Here is a 25,878-nt window from a genome sequence, read left to right as displayed (position 1 = left end):
ACCCACGGGCTGCCCCTCGTGGGCGTGGGGCGACCGACCTCCTTCCCAGGTGGGGACCCCACTGAAGATGCTGTGGCTACTATACCGGCCGTGGTGCCGGAGCCCAGCATCACAGAGGGCCCCCTGCCCCGCTCCCAGAGCCCGATCGAGAGGGGCCATTTCCCAACAGCTTGGCTCCTGGGGCCCAGGATCCTGCCTTTGCCCCTCTCCCTGACTCTGCACCCAACCCCTGCCTTGCTCCTACTCTGGATCCCTGCCCTGCCCCTGATGTCAGCCCTGCCTCTGATGTCAACCCCGCCCCTGCTCCCTCCATCTCCCGTGATATCATTGCCGCCCCTGAGGCCGTCATCTCCGCGTTCTTAGAGGATAGCCCCCAGGGAGCGGCTTCTGTATTTCCCAGGCCCAACTCACTAGGGGCTGCTACCTTCCCTCCGCCGCCCCCAATCAAGGCAGGGTTTGAGGGGGGCTGCGTGGCGCCAGCCCATCGGGCGCCACGTCGGGGGTCTGCCCCTTGCCTGCCCGTTTCGGTGGGCCACGGGGCTGTGTCAGTGGTCCTTCCGGAGGAAAGCCGGGAGCTAGTGACCCCATAAGCTGCGAGAGGAACTGCGGGAGTTCCTTGAGGATGTCCAGGGCTCCCGTAACAAGGTGCAGCTCGCCCTGCAGCGATGGGGGGACTTCCATCAAATCCTCCAGGCTGTGAGGGCCCTCATGGGGGAGGGTAAAAGGACCGGGAAGCAGGCCGCCGCGGCCTACCAGCGGGTCCACCTCTTCCGTGACTCCCTACTTACCTACGGGGTAGGTCATGGATTGTTGTGCAGCCCATTGGGAACCGCGAGCGTCCCTGCCGGCGAGGATCCCCCACAGCCCTCCTCATGGCACCTCTCACCATCACAACGTTATACACCCGGGGCTGTAGGATGGTGTCTCCACAGGTGCCAGGTGCTCTCCTTCCTTCGGGAGGGGGGGTACTCTGTAGTTTTCCTGCAGGAGACCCATACGGATCCGGCCGCCGAAGATAGCTGGAGGCTGGAATGGGGGGACAGGGTCTACTTTAGCCATCTCACAGTTCGTATGGCTGGAGTGGCGACCCTGTTCTCCCCTGACCTACGGCCCGAGGTGTTGGGGGTGGCCGAGGCTGTGCCGGGCCGCCTGCTGCACCTTTGGGTCCATATGGAGGGGCTCGTGGTCAATCTTGTCAACGTCTATGCCCCAACATCGGGCCCGGAGCGGCTGCGTTTCTTTCAGCAGGCGTCCGCCTTCCTCGGCACCTTGGAACTTCGCGAGTGCCTGGTCCTGGGCAGGGACTTTAATACTACCCTCGAGGAGCAGGACCACTCGGGGCCCGAGCAGTGCCCGGCCACTGCGGATGTCCTCCAGGAAATAGTCAACCATCACTCCCTGGTGGACGTCTGGCGCGACCACCACCCGGACGACGTCTCGACGTTCACTTTTGTCCTGGTGGAGGCCCATCGGTCGCGCCACTCCTGGTTGGACTGCATCTATTTATCATGTTTCCATCTTTCACAGGCCCACTCCTCCAGCATCCGGCCGGCCCCTTTTTCTGATCATCACTTAGCCACCGTGACGGTCTCTCTCTGCGCAGAAAGGCCGGGGCTGGCCTATTGGCATTTTAATAACAGCTTGTTGAAGGATGTGGGCTTCGTGGCGTCCTTCCGGGAGTTCTGGCTGGCCTGGCGAGAGCAGCGGCGTGCCTTTCCCTCGGCGCGGCGGCGGTGGGACCTAGGGAAGGTGTGCGCCCAGCTCTTCTGCCATGACTACACCCGGAGCACCACGACGGAGGGATGGGACGATAGGGCAGTTGGAACGGGTGGTCTTAGAGCTGGAGAGGCGTCTGGCTGCCAGCCCTGAGGATCCATCCCTCTGCATGCCAGGAGAAGCGGGAGGAGCTCCGGGCCCTCAAGGACCATCGGGCCCGGGGTGCTTTCGTTCGATCCCGCATCCGCTTCCTTCGGGAGATGGATCATGGCTCCCGCTTCTTCTACACCCTGGAGAAAAAGAGGGGGGCCAAGAAGCACATCACCTGCCTCCTCGCAGAGGGTGGCACCCCCCTCACGGATCCGGCGGAGATGTGCGGGAGGGCCAGGGCCTTCTACGCAGGCCTTTTCTCCCCAGATCCAACCGATCCTAACGCTTGCAGAGTGCTCTGGGACGAACTCCCAACAGTCAGTGCGGGCGACCGAGACCGGCTTGAGCTGCCTCTCACTCTGGCCAAGTTCTCGGAAGCCCTCCGCCGCATGCCCACCAATAAATTTCCGGGCATGGACGGACTGACCGTGGAGTTCTACAGCATGTTCTGGGACGTCCTCGGCCCAGACCTAGTCACCGTCTGGGACGAGTCTTTGCAGAGCGGGGTCCTCCCTCTTTCGTGCAGGCGAGCCGTGCTTGCCTTATTGCCAAAGAAGGGGGACCTCCGCGATCTACAAAATTGGCGTCCCGTCTCGCTGCTCAGCACGGACTACAAGGTTGTAGCGAAAGCCATCTTGCTGCGGCTAGGGTCCATGCTGGCGGACGTGATCCACCCAGACCGGACCTACACCGTCCTGGGCCGCACCATATTCGACAACCTGTCTCTGGTCCGGGACCTCTTGGAACTCAGGTGTAGGGATGGTCTGTCGTTCGCCCTCCCGTCCCTGGATCAGGAGAAGGCATTCGACAGGGTGGATCACGGGTATCTCCTGAGCACTCCGCGAGCATTTGGCTTCGGACCCCAATTTGTGGATTTTCTCCAGGTGCTGTCCGCCTCCGCAGAGTGTCTGGTCAGGCTCAACTGGACCCTGACCAAACCGGTCAGCTTCAGGCGAGGAGTACGGCAGGGGTGCCCTCTCTCGGGCCAGCTGTACGCTCTGGCGATCGAGCCCTTTCTCTGTCTCCTACGTAGGAGGTTGAGGGGGTTGGCGCTATGCGAGCCGGAGCTGCGGCTGGTCCTGTCGGCATACGCTGACGATGTGCTCCTCGTGGTCCAGGACCCGGACGACTTGGCACGGGTGTAGGCTTGCCAGGCCGTCTACTCGGCAGCCTCCTCAGCCCGGGTCAACTGGGTCAAGCTGGCTTGGTGATAGGGGACTGGCGGCAGGCGAGCTCCCTCCCACCCGCGCTTCAGGTTATCAGGTGGAGCGCGGGTCCGCTGTTCTATCTGGGTGTTTACCTTCTGCCACGCATCCGTCTCCGCCGGAGAACTGGCACGGTTTAGAGGGCAGGGTGGTAGAGTGGCTCCGGAGATGGACAGGACTGCTCCAGTGTCTGTCTCTTCGAGGGCGGGCACTGGTGCCCAATCAACTAGTCCTGTCCATGCTCTGGTATCGGCTCAACACCCTGGTCCCGGCCAACCTCCGGACGTTGATTCTGGAGTTCTTCTGGTCAGGACTGCACTGGGTCTCTGCACGGGTTCTCCATCTACCCGTGGAGGAGGGAGGGCAGGGCCTGAAGTGTCTCCGCACTCAGGTCCATGTCTTCCTCCTCCAGGCCCTGCAGAGGCTCCTTTATGGTGCAGGTAGTCCGTGGAGTGTACTGGTGAATGCCTTCCTGCGCCGCCTCCAAGGGCTCCGATATGACCGGCAGCTCCTTTACCTCCATCCGAGGGGTCTTCCGTGAGACCTCTCCAGGCTGCTGGTCTTCTACCAGGACCTCCTCCGGACCTGGAAACTGTTCACAGCGACCAGGTCCGTGGCGGCCTCTGTGGGGGAAGATCTCCTCGCGGAGCCCCTGCTACACAACCCGCAGCTCCGTGTGCAGGTGGCGGAGTCCCCCTCGGTGCACCAGAGGTTGGTCCTGGCAGAAGTTACCAGAGTCGGAGACCTCCTGGACTACGACCGGGGAGACTGGCTGGATCCCCTGATGTTCGCTCAGCGCATGGGGCTCTCCAGACCTCGTACTCCCCTGCGCGTACTTCAGGAGGTGAGGGCCGCTTTGCTGCTCGGGTTTACCTCGACCAGGTCCTGTGAGAGGGCGCGCCCCGCCCACCCTCCACCCCAGGCCCTCCGGACCTTTTTATCGGGCCCCTGCCCCGTGGACCCGACCGACCCCCCCCCCCACCCCACCCTTTCACCGCGAGCCAGCTACGCGAGCTGCAGCCAGTCTGGTTCCAGACCGCGCCAAGGAAACATCTCTACACGCTCGTGCTCCACACCCTTCACGTCCTCACCCTCGCGTCCCGCCCTGACACAAAGTGGCGGGACCTCCTGCCACCTCTAGAGGGTGAGGAGCCCCGATGGGCCAGCCTATATTCCACCTTAGTCCCGAGGCCCGCTGGGGATATCAGTTGGTGGCTCCTTCACGGGGCCGTGAGCACGGGCGTGTACTTGGTGCGGTTCACCCCAATCCCGGACACCTGCCCCTTTTGCGGCATGAGGGAAACCCTGACGCACGTCTACCTGGAATGCGCCAGGCTGCAGCCCCTATTCTGGCTCCTCACGAATATTTTGTTAAGATTTTGGTTGCACTTTTCCCCTCACCTCCTTATCTATGCACTCCCTGTCCGTGGCTCCGCTAAGTCGCGGGACCTCCTGGTCAACCTCCTCCTGGCCCTGGCTAAAGTGGCCATCTATAAAACCAGGGTGAGGAGGTTGGCCGATGGAGTCTCCTGCGACTGTGGGGCCTATTTCCGCTCCTCTGTTCGTTCACGCCTCCGGGCAGAGTTCCTCTGGGCGGCGTCCACTTACTCCCTTGACGCCTTTGAGGAGCGGTGGGCGCTGTCCGGGGTTCTCTGCTCGGTGTCCCCGTCCGGTTCCCTTCGTTTGACCCTTTGACCGCACTCCTGTCCCTGTTGTTCATTAGTTGTCCCCCGTAATTATTTGGTTTTCCAGGTCCTGTGGACCCCCCGCTTAGGCTGGGGCGAGGGATCCTTTAGCTTCGCCCGCCCACTTCCTGGATCCCAATAAGGCTACTCTGCTGTACCCAGCTGGCCTGGGTCTATCACAGATGACATGTTCTCCACTTGTATAATTCTGTTACCTCTTAACTTCCCTTTAATGGAGACATCAGTGAATTGTGGAGCAATCGCTGAATGTGATTGCCTAGCCTGTGTGGCTCACGTCTCACTGGTGTGTGACTTTACTTTTCCTGTCTATGCAGATGGCTAAATGTGAGGCAGTTGTGCTAAGGGAAAAGTACATACAGGCCTCATTGCTGAAGCTTCAGCCAACACAGGGTGATGCACTCTTCCAATCATGACAGCGGAGGGGCTACATGAGTTGCACTCACCCCAGACATGAAGGTGGTAGGAGACAAGAGAGAAACTGCAATCCTGCAGCTAAGAGAAATTTCTCCGTCCATTCAGCAACTAGAAAGCGAGAGACACATAATTGTTCATCTGCCACCCCCTGCAGCTAAGCAAGGGGGTGAGTTAAACAGCATGTTCAGAGTTATGGGGAGGTCCTAGAAATGCAGTGTAATTCATACCTCTAATTCATAGTCTTAGCCTGTCACAAGATGATGTCGATATCAAATTTTCATTCTGAGCTTGCTGAGATACTCATTTAGATTTTATTATCTTTGGGGTCAGGGAGGTGTGTCAATGTATATGTAAAACACCTAGCACATTTGGGCCTTCATCTTGATTGGGGCCTGTAGGCACTACTGAAATAAGAACAAAGAGTAATCATAGATGCTGTGCAATATGAATTCGGGCTACGATATGGAACAGCAACAGCATTAATGGAACTGCTGGACCACTTGCTGATCACTTCCTCTTCATGTTCAAGGCGTGCTTCTTTGACCTTGTCTTCCCAAATAAAAGCATCTAGCATCTCTTAAAACAAGGAAAAACAACCCATCATTCGCATATACCACGCAGTTGCAAACAAAAATCTATACATAGTTTATCTTGTGGAAAGATAAATGGAGAAAGAACCACATATGACATCATTTAAAACACCACTGGAGATTATTTAGACAACACAATGAGGGGTGCAGTATGAAAAATTAATAGGATAGAAAAAGCAGTTTCTACATGTAGGTTTCATGTTAGCACTTCTTATACTAGTCTCTTATTAGCATTACAAATGTAGTAACTTGATTCAAATTGAATAAGTTTAATATTTTTTCTATCCTATGGTGTTGTTCATGCTTTACAATCACATAAGAAAGAGCTAAATAACATTAAAATTATTCACTTCTGGATCTGACGTATTGGGTTTTCTGTAAGTTTGCACATGGCAAATGTGACTAGCAGCTTCTAATTAAGCCAGTTTAGCTGCTGAGATATTCAAAAGTAGTTAGAAATCAGTAGACCACCTAATCAAGGTTTTTATTTCTATATATAAAAGGAAGTAAAATAAGATGTATATTATCTTATTGTATAAGATTTTTATATTTTACAAATCTTATTTTATTTACTTTTTCACATCAAGCAGATTTAGCTGTTAAGTAGAAGCACGTACATGTTTCCCCACATCTTCAAATGTTGGTACAAGCTTTGTGGGCCTGCTGACTCTGCTGCCCTTGTGAGAGTGAAATGTGTGTGACAGCTGAAATCTGTAATGTAATTGTTTTTTTTGGAATCCTTCCAGACCTAACTGGAAGCTTTACTTTCTTCTAATGCTTGTAAAGCTTGCCTCTAATGTGAAACATGCTCCCCCTAACATCTGTCTCATAGAAATTCTACGTCTTAAAAGTTTCTCTGTCTTCTGTTTGTAGTTAAACATATACATTTTACAGTGTGTGTGTATTTATTTGTGTGTATATCATGAGGGTGTCAGAAGCAACTCCATAGTTAAGGTTGCATTCAGATTTTCACTTTAAAGCAGGATTCAAATTCTTGGCCTCAATTCTCAGATACAGGAATGAAGTGTTTTAGACAGGAAGTGAGGGGGGAAGGAAAAGTAGCTTTTTAAGCTGCCTTTGAGTTCTGAGGAAGGCAGGACCTGCCTGGCCCTGGTGTAAGCTAAGTCCACTCAGTTTTGCTCTAATGTATGCTCTGCTTCCTGTGGTCCCCAGAAAGCAGACATTAGCCATTGTACATTATACTCCAGCCATAACCTCAGTCAGCCCTTAACATGCCCCTGTATTGCAGAAACTGGGACCAGAGCCTTATGCTAGCCAGGGAGACCTCTTGCAAGCGGCTATTCTTATGGGGCCTTAGTGTAAGTGAGAATTTGGGGTCCTTGTATTTACCACATAAATGCATCAATTTAGTATAAATATGAATGCCTGGAAGAGTGGCATGGATGGTGTGTGATAGGCGTGGGCCCCACCAGGCTGTACAGGTAAAATGCCCTGCTGCAGTGCTTTTGCTGTGACTTAGGGCACAGGAACGCACCTTCTTGGTAAATGATACCCGGTGGAGAAGGCAGAGAAACACTCCCTCTCCTCCTGTGATCCTCCAGCCCTGACACCACTCCCGTCTGAGCCACCCCCCTCCCCCCCATGAAATGCTTGGAGTTAAGTGAACATTGTGGGCACCAGCATGTCGGGTATAAATGTGTATTAAGTCTGTCTCTCTTCTCTCTCCCCTCCCCCAGGTAAGAAACTAAATAAATGAGGCTCTCTCCATTTGTGTTTTTGAAGGTCATGAAACCAAGGCCATGCTGAATAACAGTGGGCCGCGCTACAAACGCAGCAAGATAGAACGGCGCATGAACATTGATATTTTCTTTTGTGTGGGGCTTCTGTTCATCATGTGTCTTATCGGAGCACTAGGTATGGAGCAACAGTGAAAATCTCCTCTTCCATTTGAAATGTTTGGTTTTCTTTGTTGTGATTAAGATTTGTTCTTATTAGGCGTGTGTATGTTCCAAAACCTAGATGTGATCACCTTTACTCTGGGGAACTTAACTGAAATTTCAGGGTTGATGCATATCTTTATAATGGGTTTGAATCAAAATCTCAAATCTGAATAATCCCAAATGTGGGAGGAAATTCAGTTGTGGGTATGAATTTTCATCTCCAGTTCTAGTAGGATTTGCTAGATGCTAATCGTGGAAGAGGTCATCTTCACTGCATTGCAGAAAGCTGCAGAACAGGCTTGCATTCCAGTACTGACTGTGATCCTATCCTAGTCAGAGCAGGATCAATACATTTTCTTAACTCTAATGAAGAAAGGGCCAAAGTTGGAGCCCAGTGAGTTTTCCATGGGCCATGACTTTACAGAGGTTACAAAGGCTCCTGTAGGTTTCTTGTGGTTTCTAAACATTTTCACTAAATTGCAGCACAGCCATGAAGTTGCCTAGTGCTACAGCTTTGATGTAGTTCACACACACAGAGTTGTATCGTACCATACTGAAGCCCTAACAAGTTTCCAGGTAGCTGCCCATGAGAGCTGTAATGAGACATACAAGCAAGCCATTAGATTAGTACTTCTAGAAGTAAGGGAGCATCAGAAAAGAGGAATCTGTTTAAGACGAACAGTAGAACTGAGTAAATCCCTTTTTAATTTTGCCACTTCATGTTGGAATGAGCTTTTTTTTTTTTTTGGCTTAGAAATGGGATTTCAGTTTAACAGCTGAGTTGTATGCATATGAGAGAGATTTTATTTTCATTGTTCCTGGGCTGCTGTCATTTAGATTTAGACTCTTGTATTTGTCATGTGCAGAGACCCCTGAGTAGCAAAATCCTTTAAGTTCCGATTTGATGTGTGGACACAGATGCAAAAAGTCAACATTTAAAAACCAATTTATCTGCTTATCTTAAAGATAAGAATTAAACATGAAATGTTCATACAGTGAAACACATAAAACAGTAATAAATCCACTAGATTTCATCCTCTTAAAATGACCTTCAGCGCCAACAGTGGTTTAGTAGTTTGTTTTATGTGATAAAATTGTTTGAATATAGGATTTCAGAAAAAAAATATTACTGATGATTTAGTGATCGGTATCTTGCTTGCAGATAACGTAATATTAGCAAAACTTGGGGGAGTAGGTAACTCATGAGTGTGGTAATGGGATAATCATCCTTGTTCAAATATGATAAGGTCTCTAGCAGCCAAAGCTGTTGCTATCTGACAGGTGTTTCCATGGCCAGTGTAAGCGGGGGAATAGTCCCACTATTGTGGGGAACTTTCCTGCTTCTGTACTACCCCGGTGAAGTGGGCTAGCGAAAGGATCTGAGTCCTCGCTCCTACTTCCTTTACCCAGTGGCCTCCCTGCCCTTGAGGACTCACCTTCCACTCTCCTGTCTGGCAGAGTCCTCGTAACCCCACCAAGGCTGGGCCCAGGATCCCTGGGGGGCTCAACCCCCAACCCTGCTGTGGTCACCTAGGGGCTAGGGTGTCCCCACTCTGGGGTACTCTCTCTGTACTGGGCACTTCTCTGACCCACTGATCATTACATACAATTTGAAGCAAATGCAAGTTATTTAATCAACAATTAATTTTAAAAAGAATAAGGAAAAATGGGAAAGGTTAAAGGAAACACATCAACCTGCTCTGTGGCAGGGAACATCACAAACAGCATCTCTGGAACGTCAGGGTAGTTCACAGCCTGTTCCTTGTAAGTCCCCGGCCTCCTTCTCAGGCCCTGATTGTGCTGCAGGGATGCTGTGGGTTGGACACTCGCTCTGGTGGTGGCCACATGCTCTCAGGCTCTAGGTGGCATAGCCCTTCTTCCCAGCGTTGCCCCCACCCTGTCAGGGTTACCAATCCCCCTCCAAGTCTGGCCTGCAGAGCCTCCTGGCTGAGGCGTCTTCCTGTGCTGGGCCCACTGCCAAGGGTCCTCCCTTGCACTCCCCAGCAGCTCACGACACCCGGCTCCGGACTGCTCCAGCCCCAGCTCCACTCTGCCTCCAGCTCCCTGGGCTGCTTCTCTTGCCCCTCTGGCTCTGGTTGCTGCAGCTCTGCTCCCAGGACGGGTCTGCTCTGCAGGCTGCTTCTGTGACTCTGCTCCCAGCACTGACCTGCTTCATGGGCTGCTTTTCTGGCCCCTCTGGCTCTGGTTGCTGCAGCTCTGCTCCCAGGACGGGTCTGCTCTGCAGGCTGCTTCTGTGACTCTGCTCCCAGCACTGACCTGCTTCCTGGGCTGCTTTTCTGGCCCCTCTGGCTCTGGTTGCTGCAGCTCTGCTCCCAGGGCAAGTCTGCTCTCTCTGGGCTGTGCCTCTGGCTTTGGGGCTGCAGCTCTCCTCCCAGGCCAGGGTCTGCTCTGTCTGGGCTGCTTTTCTGGTCCCTCTGGATCTGGCACAGCTCTGCTCCCCAGCTCAGCTTGGGCCCCTGCTTTCTCCTTAGCTCAGCCCCACTTTGTCTGACCCAGGCAATTCCAGCTCACACGGAGGACGGGACCTCCCTGGCCTCCTGACTCCCTGATTAGCCTGCCCGCCCTGTCATTCAGGCTGGTACCTGGAGCATTGGCCTCTCCACATTGTTCCTAGGGACTGTCAATCTCAGGGTCCTGAATCCCCATCGACCCTTCCCCCTTTTAGTACTGGGAGCTAGCAACTAAAACACCCCCACTGAATGTTAGTAAGGGGGCAACAGTCCCCTTACACCAGCATAAAACAATTTGGGAGTCTCTATCCAGTTCTTAGTAGGACAGATATTCACATCACAAAAACTGCTTCCACAATTGGCATTAATAGCATCTTCTTCAAGAGCGTCAGGAAAGAGGCCAAGATAAAGGCCTGAAGAGTGAAGTACTAGAGGATTTGCCTTTTGAAATGGGTCTGGAGCCACAGACAGTGCAGGGGAAGCTTGTGTTCCTGCTGACTGCCTGTACAGTATCAAACTACACTAGTTCTGTATGGAAATTCAGTTTCCAGTGCTGTTAAGCTAACAGCCTTCTTGAACAACATGCATATCTGGGAGGCCAGAAAGAAAGATTTTGCAGTAGTCATGGCAGGAAGCAATGAAACCTTGAACAAGAGATTTGTCTTCAGAAATGGAAAGGAAAGGACAGAGATCTTGGAGAAACTGAGGAGGAAGACCCATCCATTTCTGGATGTGGCCTAAGACTAATAAATAAAGGGAGAGGGAGGAATCTAAAATAAATGCCAAACTGCAGGACTGAGTCATGGGGAGCGTGAATGGTAGTGTCAACAGTAAAAGAAGTTGAAGGGGAAGTGAAGAAGTTTAGAAAGGAAGAGAATAACTTCAGTTTTGGCCACATTAAATTTCTCTCTCCACTGTCCTCTTGAACTTGAGTCATTAGTATAGCTGATACTTACATTCTGTCTCTGGGTGATTCCATTTGCTTACACAGATTCAAGTGAGAAGAGCAAAGGGTAAAGGAAAGAGCTCTGGGGAAACTCCCACAGACCGTGGGAGAACGGAGGAGGAAGAGGATTCCCTAAAGGATACCCACACTTCAAATTTACTACTAATCTAACCTTTATAAAAATGTGCAATGGTGTTCTACATTAATGGTGCAGTTTACAGTAGACTTACAGCATTGCTTGGGGCCTTTGCTGTGGAATATTTTTTCCTTTTTAACAAGAGTATAAGAAATAGAATATTCCAGAACTCTTGCCCCACCACTGTTTTGCTCAGCTTACTCCACTAAAATAGTGTTGATTCTGTATAGGTCATGGCATTTGGAATGGGAATTTTTCAGAACGCCCACCATATGAAGTCCCAGACATGAATGGCAACTACCTTTCCTCAGCTCTTGCTGGTTTCTACATGTTCTTGACAATGATAATCCTATTACAGGTAAAACAGAAATTTTAAAAAAGCTGTAGCTTTGGAAATGGTGATATAATGGCTGGCAAGCAGATGTCAAGTTACACCCTCTTGATAGTTGAATTTATTTTTAAAACTTTTGTAAAGATACTATAGTATTTTACAGAAATGGTCCAAAATACTAGTGTGTGTGTTAGTTAGTTAGTTAGTTAACTAGTAGTTAGTGCAATATTATGGACCATTACTGTAGAATGCTTAAATGATAACAGCCTTTTGTGTATTTGTAAATAAAGATCACATGGTAGAGAACCAGTTGCTATATACATCAGGTGGAAGCATCTTTTTATCTTGAAAGCTTCTTACGTTTTAGGGTCCTACAGCATCTGAAAACCCATACATAGTTACAGTCAATTCACGATAGTCACTATAGTATGGGTATGTAGGTATGTATATACCCACAATTATATATATTTAAGATACAGTCTTTTTTTTATTTCTTCTGACCCTTTCCCAGTGTATTGATATGAAGGCGGTGGTAATATCATTAAACTAGTTCCAGAATTGATTGCATGCACACGAAGGAGGACAATTCCGTCAGTATGTTAGAACTGTCAGTGTTTTCTCCCCTGATTCAGAATGAGAATTCTACTTAGTAGCTCAAGGAAACAGTGAAACAAAAATTTTTGTACACTTTACCAACAGGGAATAATAACTAGATAAGGCTGTGTTGGCGTGGAAAAAGAAGATAAATTAGAACTGGGAGACCATATATCTGAGTCTGATTAAGCCTAACTGAGAACATTTTATGGAATGGGGATTTATTTTTCATATCTATTATTATAGCCACTGAGATATAAACAGACAGAATTTGTTTAACATGAATAAAATATGAGGACAACTTTCTGAGCTGTTGGTAGAATCCCTAGGGAAGTTGTGCATTATTTCTGAAACAGAATACTTGTACGTTTTGGGAATTTAGAGGTTTTTGGGGTATAACAGGAGAGGGGAAAGTGGTAAACAAAGCAGTTACTTGTGAAATGTATTTATGTTAAGAGTTGAAAAATATGCTAGTCCATCCTATTTTAGGAGCAATCTGAGAAAGATGCACCTTGGCCTAGAAACACATTTTGGATAGTGTTGTGAATCCCATCTGAGCAGTTCCAAATATAGCACCTCTTGACCCACATCCACCGCACCTATCCATAGGGTGCTATTATGTGTACAGCATCATTCCACTTCTGGATGGCTGTTTCTGGCACCATAGCCTCAGTCCTAAAATATGAATTTCCTGGTAGTATACCATTCCCATAGATGCATGTTTAGTGAGAGTCAGCAGATGCATGAACATTATTTTCTGTGCTTATGGTCAAGATGCTACATCATGGAGGTCACAGCGCTTCGGTGAGGGTGACCGTGACCTATAAATTCCCTGTGAATTACAGGGACAGTGAAAATCTCCCTGCCACTGAGTTAATAAGACTTAGACTCCAGAAAGAACTGGTTCTTTTTCTTCTCCATAAAGTGTCATGACTGCAACTGACATGGGACTTGGCTGATAGTGAAAAGTACAGCGAGAAAAAAGACCCACCACTGAGGTTCTAACATCTTGTGGAACATTCTTCTTTCAGATTTTAATCCCCATTTCTCTCTACGTGTCCATCGAGTTTGTCAAGCTGGGCCAAGTTTTCTTAATTCACAGTGACATTGATCTGTATGATGAAGATGTAGATTTGCCCATACAGTGCCGAGCCCTAAATATCACTGAAGATCTGGGGCAAATCCAGTACATTTTCTCAGATAAAACTGGGACGCTAACAGAGAACAAGATGGTGTTTCGGCGCTGTACTGTCGATGGAAATGAGTTTTCACATCAGGAAAATGGTAAAACACAAAGAAATATTATTGTATTATGAGCCTACTATACCTACTGTACCTTAGTGGCTTAGTGTTTCATTTTGTGGTTTGTTTGGGGGTTTTTTGATTTTTCTTTGTCTTATTATAAGGTTCACTAGAGAGTGGAAGTTTTTAAAAATTATTGTGAAGCCACACAACTAATCTTCATATTCCCACATCAAACACCTCAGCCTCTGTTCTATTGTGATCAACAATTCAGGACTGCAAGGAAGAAATATCCTCTTAAATTCACCTCGCTGCAGTAACTGCCACCCCTACCTTTCTCTGATTCTTACTAAGTGAGATAAGTGGTAATTAAACTCAGTGGGTCCAAAAGTAATTACCATACAACCATCTGGGTAATGTGAAAGGTAGGAACAATTATGCGTTTGCTAGAAACGGGCCTAAACTACAAAGTCCATATCTGAAGTTCCCCAAAGTTTGCAGGTATTTGAATCTGGGTATTTTGGCTAGGTCCATTTGCTGATAGTTACTTTTTCATTAATAAATACTGTTATGGATTTTGTTAAAACCTCACTGAAACTGATGGGTGTGAATGCTGTCTTCATTTAAGATAGCTGTAAGAGATAGTTAAGGAGCCCCACCTAAAAATAGGCATAAACTCACACCATATAGACGGAGGGCACAATGTGTGTGTGAGTGAGAGAGAGAGAGAGAGAGAGAGAGAAGGTGACGTACAGACAAACTGAGCACACGGACAGACAAACTGAAGCAAGACATACTAAGAGAGCCTGGTCAAGCACAGTCTCTGGCCCTGAAAGAAGCTAGAGAATGGGCTTCTGGGTCTGGTGCTGGCTAAAGATGTTTGGGACTGTAAGCAAAGAATCTGTCTTGTTTTGGTTCCTTCTGCATTCAGAGATGCAGGATTCTATATGTTCCTTTTAAATAAATAAGTTTGTCTCAAAGAAAACACTAGACCTCATCGTCAATTTTTACACCCAACTGCAACCCCCTCAGGGCCGCAAACTTTCACAAACCACTTGGGTCAAAAAAGGATAACAGTACTATTGGTCTAATCCCACAGTCCTTGCTAAGGCAAAATTCCCATTTGATCGCAACTCCCTTTCATGTTGTGTTCTTCAGTGGGAGTTTTTCCTGTGTGGGTAATGCAAAATTAGGCCCAAAGTACTTTATTATGCATATAACTACACCACCTCTACATTATATTTAGAATGTCATTAAGATGGCCAGCATCTGCCAAATAGATTTTCATGCTCTGTGAGTGAAAACATTACCAAATTTGTGAATTACCATAGTTCATTCTTCTCTTCCACTGAACTGCAAAAAGTGCAGCTAAAGATATTTTAGTTAACAGAAGTCCATAAAAGTGATCAGTTTCTTGTTTGGTTTGGTTTGGTTTGTAATGATAAACATTTCAGTGGGAGGCTTGCCAAGAAACTGAACTATGCATGGAAGTTTTTTTCTGGTGATGGTTGAAAGATTGTGTGATGGGTCTCCAGTGTACAACCTGGAACTGTGGGACTGCTGTGCCCTCTTAATGCTCCAGCCTGGGCTGTCTCTCAGGATGTTTTGCCAGTGACAAGCAGCACAACCCCTCCAGATGTTACGATCACTCAGTCAACAATATGCAGGGACTCACCCAGCTAAATTCAATAAATGCTCTCTAAGCCAGTGGTTCTCAGCCAGGGGTATGTGTACCCTGAGTGTATGCAGAAATCTTCCAGGGGATACATCAACTCATCTAGATATTTGCCTGGTTTTACAACAGACTACATAAAAAGCACTAGTGAAGTCAATACAAACTAAAATTTCATACAGATAATGACTTATTTATACTGCTTTATATACTATAAACTGAAATGTAAGTACAATATTTATATTCCAATCAATTTATTTTAATATCAGATGGTAAAAATGAGAAAGTAAGTACATTTTCAGTAATAGTGTAACACTGTAACACTTTTTTATATTTTTATATCTGATTTTGTAAGCAAGTAGTTTTTAAGTGAGTTGAAACTTGGGGTACACAAGACAAATCAGACTCCTGAAAGGGGTACAGTAGTCTGGAAAGATTGAGAGCCACTGCTCTAAGCCACTCATGAACCATACACAGAGAAACACCAGCAAATCCCCCCAGGCTTCCACCCCAGAAATGTACCTGCTCAAGATCTTCTCTTGAACAATGCAAGCTCATTAATTAGTTCAACACTTCATCGAAGGATAGTGGACATGTACCAGCCTTTGTAATCTGAGTAGATTCCCCACGCACTCTAGACAAACTCACTGGTAAGGATAAAACATTAAAATAAGTTTATTAGCTACAGAAAGATTTTAAGTGATTATAAGAGTTAGGCATAGAGATCAAAGTTGGTTACATAAGAAATAAAAATAAAATCACAGTCTATATTCTAAACTTTATCAGACTAAGCAAGATTTGAATCAGTTTTTCTTACCCCACTGGACGTTACAGGTAGGTTACAGTTCTTAATACGCAGGCTGAATTTCCTTCTTAGCCTGAGACCAATTTCCCCAGTTCAAAGTCTTTGTCTTCCCAGTGTTCTTGTTGCCTTCAGAGTAGGTGGGGGAGGAGAGAGGCCAGGGCTGTTGTCACCATCCCCAATTTATACTCCCCCAATCCATGTGCACGGAAAGATAGTGTCTCAAACATAGAGTCAGAGGTCACCTGTTCTAAATGCCCTGCTGAGACACTGGGTCTCCGTCTATGTACTTCAGGAGAGGCCCTCTGGGAGAATGGATTCTCCTTAATGGGCCATCAATGTCTGGCTGGCTATCCATAATGTAAATCTGGCTTGGAGGTGTTAGTTGCTCTTTTGTTGCTACTGAAAGGCTGTGGGTGTCTCCCAGACTCACAACATATTTCAGTAACAAACATATAGCAAACTCCATAACTTCACATACAGTGGTAATGCATACAATTCAACAGGGTAGTAATGTTCCACAGATTATGACTTCTCAATTGATACCTCACAAGGCATGCTTTGTACAAAACATATAACAGTGGTGAATATGTGAGTACAGGGTGTCATTTTGAGGTTCAGAGTGTCACAGATTATCTTAGTAATAATAATAATAAAATCTTCTAATTAATACTGCTAATAACAAGAAAAGACTAGGCAAGATATTGGTTTCTCTCTTCCAGCCAAACGCCTGGAGACCCATAAGGAACTGGACTCAGATGATGAAGACTGGGCAAGATATCAGCATTTCGCTCTTCCTGTTATCAAGATCGAGAAACCAGACACTTTAAAACAGAAAAACACTAAGCCCATGAGGAGGTGCCAAAGTGCCCGAGCACGTTTTCAGGGACATGCAAGGAAGAAATCATTGGGGCGTTGTGACAGCCTTCAGTCTCAAGTGGCGTTCAGCAGTACCATAGTGAGTAACTTCAGATTAGGTCAATATGTTTTTGGGATCTCTGCTTTATGCAGTTTTTTGAAGGGAGGAGGGAGCTGAAAAGCGTCAATGAAATAGCACTCATTTACTAGATTGGGAACAAGGAAACTGTAACCTGCTACTTGCCAAAGAATGCTACATGGTCACCTCAGATGAATTTCAGTCTATTACACTATATCATGAAAAAGTGACAAATTGAGCCACCAGGAGAGTTACCAGTATTTTGTTATTCTGTCAGAAGAGAGGTCTCACACTTCACTACAGATAAAATACAGTGAACATAGTATGGTTTTTAGTACAAAGTTAAAAATTATAAAATTTGAGTTTTATATAAAATGTAGTTCCAAAATAAGACTGTAATCCTACAAAACGCTGAGCACTCTGGTCTCAATCCAGCAAAATACTTAGTCACATCCTTAATTTCAAGTACACGAGTAGTCCCATTGACACCAGTGGGACTATGCACATGCTTAAAATTAAACACGAGTGCTGATCGAAAACTTCCAGAATTTCACCACAAGTTTGTCAGAACTTCAACAGAAAAAATGGGTCAACATTTTCTGTTATAATTTTTGCAAAAATTTTGTCCTATTTTTGTGACCCGCTGTACAGCAGGTTGAAATTTTTCAAAATTCAGAATTTGGATTTTTTTTTTTTTTTTAAATTTGAAAAGAGGAACAAAATTTTCCCAAATATTATTGCTTTTTCAATCTGCTCTGTTACACACATATTCAAGTGTTTTACTGGATTTCAGCCAGAGAGCTCAGGACTTTATGGGGTCAAACCCTAAGCCCTCATTCTGCAAAGAAGCTCCGGATGGCAATATCTTATGCCCACTGATTCCCAGTGACTTTTCTTTCTGGGATGTGGACTTATGAATGTATTTATTACAAGCTTCTGTCTTGCTAACTCAGTATCTCTGTTATGTAGAAGTGGACATCAGTTAGTATTCTGTTAACTTCTGGAATCTGTTTATTTCATGATAATCTTATTGCTTGCTGGTCTGTTGTCTTCCATCCCATTTTACCACATAGTACATTGAGAACTTCTATGTATCTATTTGCTTCATGGATCATGACATTTCAGGTGTGTAAAACATCTCCTTCAAGAGAATTTTTCCCCAACTACTTTTCCTATTATTGTAAAATCATTGAGTCAGAATCAATAGCTTTGTGCCTCTCTCTCCAATTCTTCTTTGCATTTTTTAAGGGTGGGAATTAAAAAATGTCTCACTTCACTTTGCAAATTCAGTTAAAACTAGGGTTTCCTGCTTCTTGGAGTAGCTAACACTGGAATCCACAAGTGGAGAGGCAATTTTTGATTTAGTCCTAAGTGGTTCCGGTCCAAGAGGTGAATATAGCTGAATGAAAACTACTTTAAAACACCACAGTGAAGCGTCAAATTAATGTATTTCCCAAATTAAAAAAAAAAACAGGTAGGGGACCAAAAAATGCCACTATGGCTTAACAGCACAGTAAAAGAGGATGTTAGAGGCAAAAAAAAGGCATCCTTTAAAAATTGGAAGTCAAATCCTACTGTGGAAAATAGAAAGGAGCATAAACTCTGGCAAGTCAAGTGTAAAAATATAATTAGGCAGGCCAAAAAAAGAATTTGAAGAGTACCTAGGAAAAGACACAAAAACTAACCGCAATTTTTTTTAATGCATCAGAAGCAGAAATCCTGCTGAACAATCAGTGGGGCAAATGGGCAATCAACTTCCCTGAGTGCTAAAGGAGCACTCAGGGAAGACAAGACCATTGCAGAGAAGCTAAATGAATTCTTTGCATGTGTGTTCATTGAAAAGGATGTGAGGAAGATTCCCATGCCTGAGCCACTCTTTTTATGTGACAAATCTGAGGAACTGTCCCAGACTGAGGTATAGTAGAGGAGGTTTTGGAACAAATTGAATAATTAAGCAGTAATAAGCCACGAGGACCAGATAGTATTCACCCAAGAGCTCTGAATAAACTCAAATATGAAATCGCAGAACTACTAACTGTAGTATGTAACATATCACTTAAATCAGCCTCTGTACCAAATGACTGGAGGATAACTGAAGTAATAACAATTTTTTAAAAAGACTTCATAGGCGATCCTGGCAATTACAGGCCAGTAAGCCTAACTTCAATACCAAGTCAATTGGTTGAAACTGTAGTAAAGAACAAAATTATCAGACACATAGATGAACATGATATTTTGAGGAAGAGTCAAGCCGGCTTTTGTAAAGGGAAATCATGTCTCACCAACCTATTAGAATTCTTTGAGGGAGTCAACAAGCATGAGGACAAGGGTGATTTGGTGGATAAGTGGACTTTCAGAAAGCCTTTGACAAGGCTTTCTGTCACTTATGACTGTTGAGTTTACTGAAGAGCCTGGGATAACAGGGAAGGTCCTCTTATGGGTCAGTAACTGGTTAAAAGATAGAAAACAATGGGTAGGAATAAATGGTCAGTTTTCAGAATGGAGAGAGGTGAATAATAGGGTCACCCCTGGATGTGTACTGGGAGTAATGCTGCTTAACATATTCATAAATGATCTGGAAAAGGGGGTAAACAGTGAGGTGGCAAAATGTGCAGATGGTACGAAATTACTCAAGATAGTTAAATCCAAAACTGACTGCAAAGACTTACAAAGGGATCTCACAAAACTGGGTGACTGGGCAACAAAATGACAGATGAAATGCAATGTGGATAAATGCAAAGTAGTGAGCACTGGAAAACAGAATCCCAACTACATATGCAAAATGACGGGGTCTAATTTAGCTGTTGCCACTCAAGAAAGCGATCATGAAGTGATTGTGGATAGTTTTCTGAAAACATCTGCTCAATGGGGTGGCAGTCAAAAAAGCTAACAATGTTAGGAACCATTAGGAAAGGGATAGGTTAAAAAGACAGAAAATATCATAATGCCACTATATAAATCCCTGGTACGCCCACACCTTGAATACTGCATGCAGTTCTGGTCACCCCATCTCAAAAAAGATATATTATAATTGGAAAGGAACAGAGAAGGGCAACAAAAATGATTAAGGGTATGGAGCAGCTTCCATATGAGGAGAGATTAAAAAGACTGGGAATTTTCAACTTAGAAAGGAGGTGACTAAGAGGAGATTTGATAGAGGTTTATAAAATCATGACTGGTGTGGAGAAAGAGAATAAGAAAATATTATGTACTCTTTCACATAACACAAGAACCAGGGGTCACCCAGTGAAATTAATAGGCAGCAGGTCTAAAACAACCATAAGGAAGCACTTCTTCAAACAATGCACAACCTGTGGATCTCATTGCCCGATGATGTTGTGAAGGCCAAAACTATAACGTGGTTCAAAGAAGAACTAGATACATTCAAGGAGGATAGGTCTATCAATGGCTATACACGAAAATTATAGGGATGCGACCCCATGCTCTGGGTGTCCCTAGCCTCTGACTGCATAGAATCTGGGAGTGGATGACAGGACAGATCACTCTATGATTGCCTGTTCTGTTCATTCCCTCTGAAGCGTCTGGCATTGGCCACTGTCAGAAGTCAGAATACTGGGCTAGATGGATCATTGGCCATTCTTATGTTTTTAGAATTTGTATTTTCCATGTACATTTTCCTGAATCTTTGTATCAAACAGACAAAAGGCAAGACAAAAATCTTTTTTATATAATAATTGACAGGAGTGTCCAAAGGGTCACAAACTGGGATCCTACTTTTGCAGGGGGGGCGGGCTTCTAAATGCCAAGTTTCCAAGTGTTGTACCAGCTATGAAAACTGGTAGCCCCAGATAAAAGGAAAACTGAAGAACTTGGCAATGCTAAGAAGAGTGTTTTTTGGATACAGGTTAGCACCGCATCTGCTGTGAGCACCTGCATGGTTGGGGCTGTTGCCAAGAGAAGTGTTAAAGCAGGAGAGCTGATAATATAATAAGTATGCTATGGAATATACTGAGCTTCAATGGAAAGTAATAGTGTTGAACAAGAGAGAATCTTCTGTAAATGCCAAATAGGTGTGGAACCAAAAGGAAGTGTAAAGAGTTCTTTTTTTTTTTTTTTTTAGTTTAAGCAATGTTCTCTGTATGGTAGGGCTGGCTGGAAAACACCAATTCAATTTTGCAGAAAATGTCAAGGTTTTAACATTGTTTCCATTTTGATGCAAGACAAAGCAAAGACCTTTCAAATTGTTTCATGAAAAAAACGGAGACAAACAGACACTTCCTCTGGATAGCTAATCGTCCACTGGTTAGGGGTATTCACCTAGGAATTAGGAGACCCAGGTTCAAATTCCTCATCTGCCTTTATTTGTACCATTGACTTGAACCTGGGTCTCCCACATTGCAGGTGATTTGTCTCACTATCTGGCTCTACAGCTAGTCTCCCTCAATTTCAATAATTAAATATTTGTTGACTCAGAAAGAGAAAAAGAGAGAGAGAGACTGTTTCTGTGAGCACTCTCCAACAGACTATAGGCTATTCTGGGGCAAATGTGTCTATTTCACTCATCAGCAGTTCTTTCTGGACCTAAAAAATCTTCCTGATGAAAGTTTAATTAAAACCAACACGTTTCTGTAATGAATCAGCATTTTCCAACAAAACGTGTTTTTGTCAAAAAGTTCCCAACTACATCTACTATACTGTGATTGCAAAGCCAACTGGAAAGTGATCTTACATGCATGAGTGATAAGCAGTCTGCATTAGTTACAGTATATTTGTACTGTTAGTAATCTATTGTCTGGCTATACCGAAAGAAAGACAGGTGATATTTGACATGGGTTTAATCAGGCCACAACTTTATTATTAGATGTCTGGGACTACCTGGCAGATAAAAGTGTGCAGTGCAGGTAACCCTATGTTTATGCCATAATTACCGAGGGGGCTTTTTACCAGCTCCTCCTCCTTTTTCCATCCAGGTCACTCAAGCAAATCCATTGCCGGGACCTTACCATCCACCTCCCGCCCCCGCCGCCTCACAAGAGGGTTAAGGTGGAATAATAATGGGGGTTAGCTCCCTGCCATATCAATCATAGGGATCCAACCACCCCCCATTCGCTCCTTTACTGTCACCTCTTTTTAAGTCCTTTCCCAAGCCATTTATCTGGTCACTGTATACCTTCCCTATGGAGTTCCTGCACTGGACATCCGCCACAAGGAGGTGCCTGCCATTAGCTTGGCTGTCTCCTCCCCAGACCCAGTCGGGTTCCCAGACATCTCCTAATGCCCTCTTGTATGGGTTTTACACTTTATCGCTATATCTTGAGACATTTTAGGATTATGGAGCTAGGTGGCTACAAAAATTATCCAAGCTTGACTGTTTTGTGAGTCCATCTATGCTTGACAGGTTTTGCTGTTTTGTTGAAATATGAGACGGTTTCGTCAATTAATATGTTGATGTCAGTGTAATTCTGAGAAGGAAACATGATGATGATGATTCTTTCATGGCATTTGATAGAGTTAATGAAAATGGAGTCTGCTGATCCTGGAGAAAAATATAAGCAGCACTGTGTGGTCCATTCTGGAATAGAAATTACAAAGATATGATGCAAGAGCCAGCATAGTCTGCTTTACAGTAGTGTCCTCTATTTGTGCTCCTGCAAATACTTGTGTCCACATTTTTCACCTCATAGTAAGTTTTAGCATAAATGACAGCAATTTGATACCTGTTTCTGGTGCAATTAACAATTACCCCTGCAAAATTAGAGATTGAGTTAAAGCCAGATTGAAAATCAATTCCTACCTAATCAATTCCCAAGATGAAAGAGAAAGATAGTATTTAAAATTCAGAATACCTGTCAAGTTTGTAGTGTTTATACCAGTGCCAGGGAATTTGTATTGCCTCTGCATAACTGAAGATCATATGTGTGGGAAAGGAATAAAGAATGGTAAAAAAGCTGTATTTCAGAACACCCCAAAGAGAGTGTTTTCTGTGTCATTAATTTGTCCCTGTTTTAGTGAGGAAATGGGGAGGCAGGGTGAGGAAGGTGAAAGATTAATCTTATTGAGACGTTTATAGATGAGAAATCAGATTTCTCTTTCCTTCACGCCACAGATGAAAATGAAAACTAATTCTTTTTGTATCCGTCAAAACCCAGCTTCACTGAGAAACAGCCTGCAGCCCAATCAGAATTACACATTTCATGCTGGGACCTACAAATGTTCCCTTATGTTGGCCAGCTTCATGGTTTCTATTTGTGTCTCAAGTGGAGAGATGGCCAATTTCTTTTATTAATTTTGTCTCCTGCTGCTGCTGCAACAACTTCTCTGAGCGAAAAAGGCTGCATCAGATCATGTGCTACAAAATAAAAAATAGATCCTGGGTTGGGGAGAGGACTTACTTGTACTATGGAAGAATGGAAGGAGAAACCTTACAATATGAAAAGGAATAAATTATGGAAGAAGTTGGAAAGAAGATTATTACTGTCCATTTTCCCTTTGCTGTGCTTTTTAAATTAAGGTTCTTACAGCTCTCTTGATCTAGATTTAATAAGTCTGCTATTGCATGTCCTATAAATATCACTATTATTAGAAACATTGCTTGAAGACTGGCAGTTTTCATAGTTAATGTCTTTTAAAGTCAGTAACTTATTTTTAATTTTGTATTCATTTAAAGGGACACTCAGATGAAAACTATTAATAAATTACCCTTTAAATCTTAAATGGTCTTACCCATTTAATAAATAATGAACAAGCTTACTAACAATGGCAGGATTTTTAAGTGTTAATTGATTTTTCATTCTTAATGCTGATTGTTTAATTTCTGCATTTCACTCAGCTTGGTCAGTGAAAATAGATGTGTCAGTTTCGCTATCTGTCTCTTATACATTACCATCCAGCTACATGGAAACATATAAATTCAAGCCAACATCTGTTTTCATTTTTTAAGATAATGAAAACTTTTCTTCTAAGCTTCAGTTGTGCACTATCTAGCTTTTCAAACCTGACAGTGTCCTCTTAACATTCAATAACTGTAATATGCAGAGAAATATAGTACAGAAAGTTTCTGCACAAGTAGCATACCTGAGGTTAAATAATTCTTCGTCTGCTGCATGGTGCTGCAGTACTGGATACTAATGATATAGATGCAGTAGAAACTGGATGGCTGGATGATGGACAGGAGCAAGAGAGAGGTGTATGTTATTGTGCTTTGCTGCTTGCATGAGTGTACCTTGGGGGATTTGATAAAAAGAGCACAGATACAGCATAAATAGCTAGATGTTCAGTAATCAGTTACTATATTAGAACGTGTATGGATCCTGGAAAAATTTGCTTTAACTTTTGGGATTTTGTATGTACAATTTGTATTTTTTCATTGAAATCATGCAAGTAATAGGGAACCTCAGGTTGTGGTTTTTTTTTTTTCCATTGTGTGATGCTGTAGCAGCCAGTAAACACAAATGCACTGTCTTTGCTGCTGAACATACTTGATATGTCTAGATCTTTCACTTATTTCAAAGGAATGTCAGTTTAAATCAGCAACCCCAGAGACACAAGAGGGTCTCCTGTAGCTGAAAGCTTGATGCATCATCTTATTTTGTCTTTGGGTCTCACTCAAGCTCTGTCCAGTATAATTAGAGAGAGATTTATTTTCAATTATTAGATAATTTTAGAATCTCTATTCACTTTAGCAAGCGGGAGTTAAAATGTAACACATTCAGCTCAGCACAACACAGCCCTGAAGGTTATTGATTTGTTGTTGTTGCAGATTTGGGAACTTTATAATAATTGTGCCAGATTGAAGGAAGAGAGGGCAATGGCAGAGATGAACTGAGAAGGAAGCTAAATTGTTTTGGCAGTAGTTTAAAGAAGAAATCTAAAAGCCTCAGCTCCTATTTTAAAACTGGAAGCTCTTATTAAATATGGCCTGAACTAAATTCAAATTTATTAAAAATCAGGTGGGGGCTAGGGATTACAATACCACATCACAGAAATTAATGATCTTTTTTTAAAAATTGAGTGAAAACACTTTGAAGGGTGCGATTGATTTCTTGCATTTTTTGGAAATGACATTAGGGCATGAGAACAAAAAGTGAAATTGACCATACAGAGTGAAGAGCAAAAATTAAACGTAGACCCTGAACTTGCAACCGGATTCATTGGGTGGTCACTTATCCCTGTTAAGCATTCCATTTAACTCAGTGATCAGCGGTTTCAAGGATCTGCCCATTTAGGTCTGCTTCTGGGTTTAGGGCAATAGTGCAGCTTCTATAACATAAATTTTAATGATCTAGGTTCAGATTCTGGCCTGACTTGCACTTTTTGCAAGCCCAGTGAAGTGACCGCCTTTCTATTTTGTTCTATGTAGGTTCTTATTCTACCCTCCATCATCATAATATCTGAGCACCTCATTGCACAGTCTCCAAGATGGAGAATCTTCTCTTCTTCAGAAGATCCTTGAAGATTTAATTAGTAATGATAGAATAGAATAGAATATCGGGGTTGGAAGGGACCTTAGGAGATCATCTAGTCCAACCCCCGCTCAAAGCAGGACCAATCCCCAGTTTTTGACCCAGATCCCTAAATGGCCCCCTCAAGAATTGAACTCTCACCCCTGGGTTTAACAGGCCAATGCTCAAACCACTGAGCTATCCCCGACCTTGACCATCTATTTATGCAACAGTGGGAATTCTATCTTTTTTTCTATATGCTGGGTACAATAGAGTATATAGTTCTGTACAAGCATTTCCTAAGGTGCAGGTCGTACACAATCCCAAATGCGGGGGATCCTTACTGAATAACTTCTCTTCCAGGAAAAGGATGTGACCCCTGATAACAGGCTGTTGATGAAAGTCAGAAATGCTGCACTCCAGATAGAGTCTTCGGCATCATTTCCATCTGCAAAGGACACCTACTCCTCCACATCCGTTATGGACTTTTTTCTTGCACTGGCTATCTGTAATACTGTTGTGGTCTCCACAGCAACTGAGCCAAGACAAAGGGTAATCTCACTTTAAATACATAAGGAGAATTGATTTGCTTAAAATCTGTATACTAAAATTGAAAGCTATCTGTAGTGGTAAAAAAGCACTGTTTTGGAATTGCCGTATGGT

General features: G+C 44.6%; 1 protein-coding gene across 1 annotated transcript in view; it reads left to right on the top strand.

Moving 5' to 3' along the window:
• ATP10B (ATPase phospholipid transporting 10B (putative)) overlaps window positions 1–25,878 on the top strand; it is an 88,795-nt gene that overhangs the window by 29,992 nt on the left and 32,925 nt on the right. The window contains exons 5-9 of the mRNA XM_084636531.1: window positions 7,525–7,656; window positions 11,466–11,593; window positions 13,192–13,444; window positions 16,599–16,834; window positions 25,579–25,767. Of these exons, the coding sequence (XP_084492657.1) occupies window positions 7,525–7,656; window positions 11,466–11,593; window positions 13,192–13,444; window positions 16,599–16,834; window positions 25,579–25,767 (938 nt within the window). The remainder of the gene's footprint in view (window positions 1–7,524; window positions 7,657–11,465; window positions 11,594–13,191; window positions 13,445–16,598; window positions 16,835–25,578; window positions 25,768–25,878) is intronic.

The sequence above is a fragment of the Lepidochelys olivacea genome (assembly GCF_965140295.1).
Source record: "Lepidochelys olivacea isolate rLepOli2 genome assembly, chromosome: 8".
Taxonomy (NCBI): Eukaryota; Metazoa; Chordata; order Testudines; family Cheloniidae; genus Lepidochelys; species Lepidochelys olivacea.
Note: the sequence above shows the minus strand (reverse complement) of the source record. Positions and strands in the feature narration are given on the sequence as shown.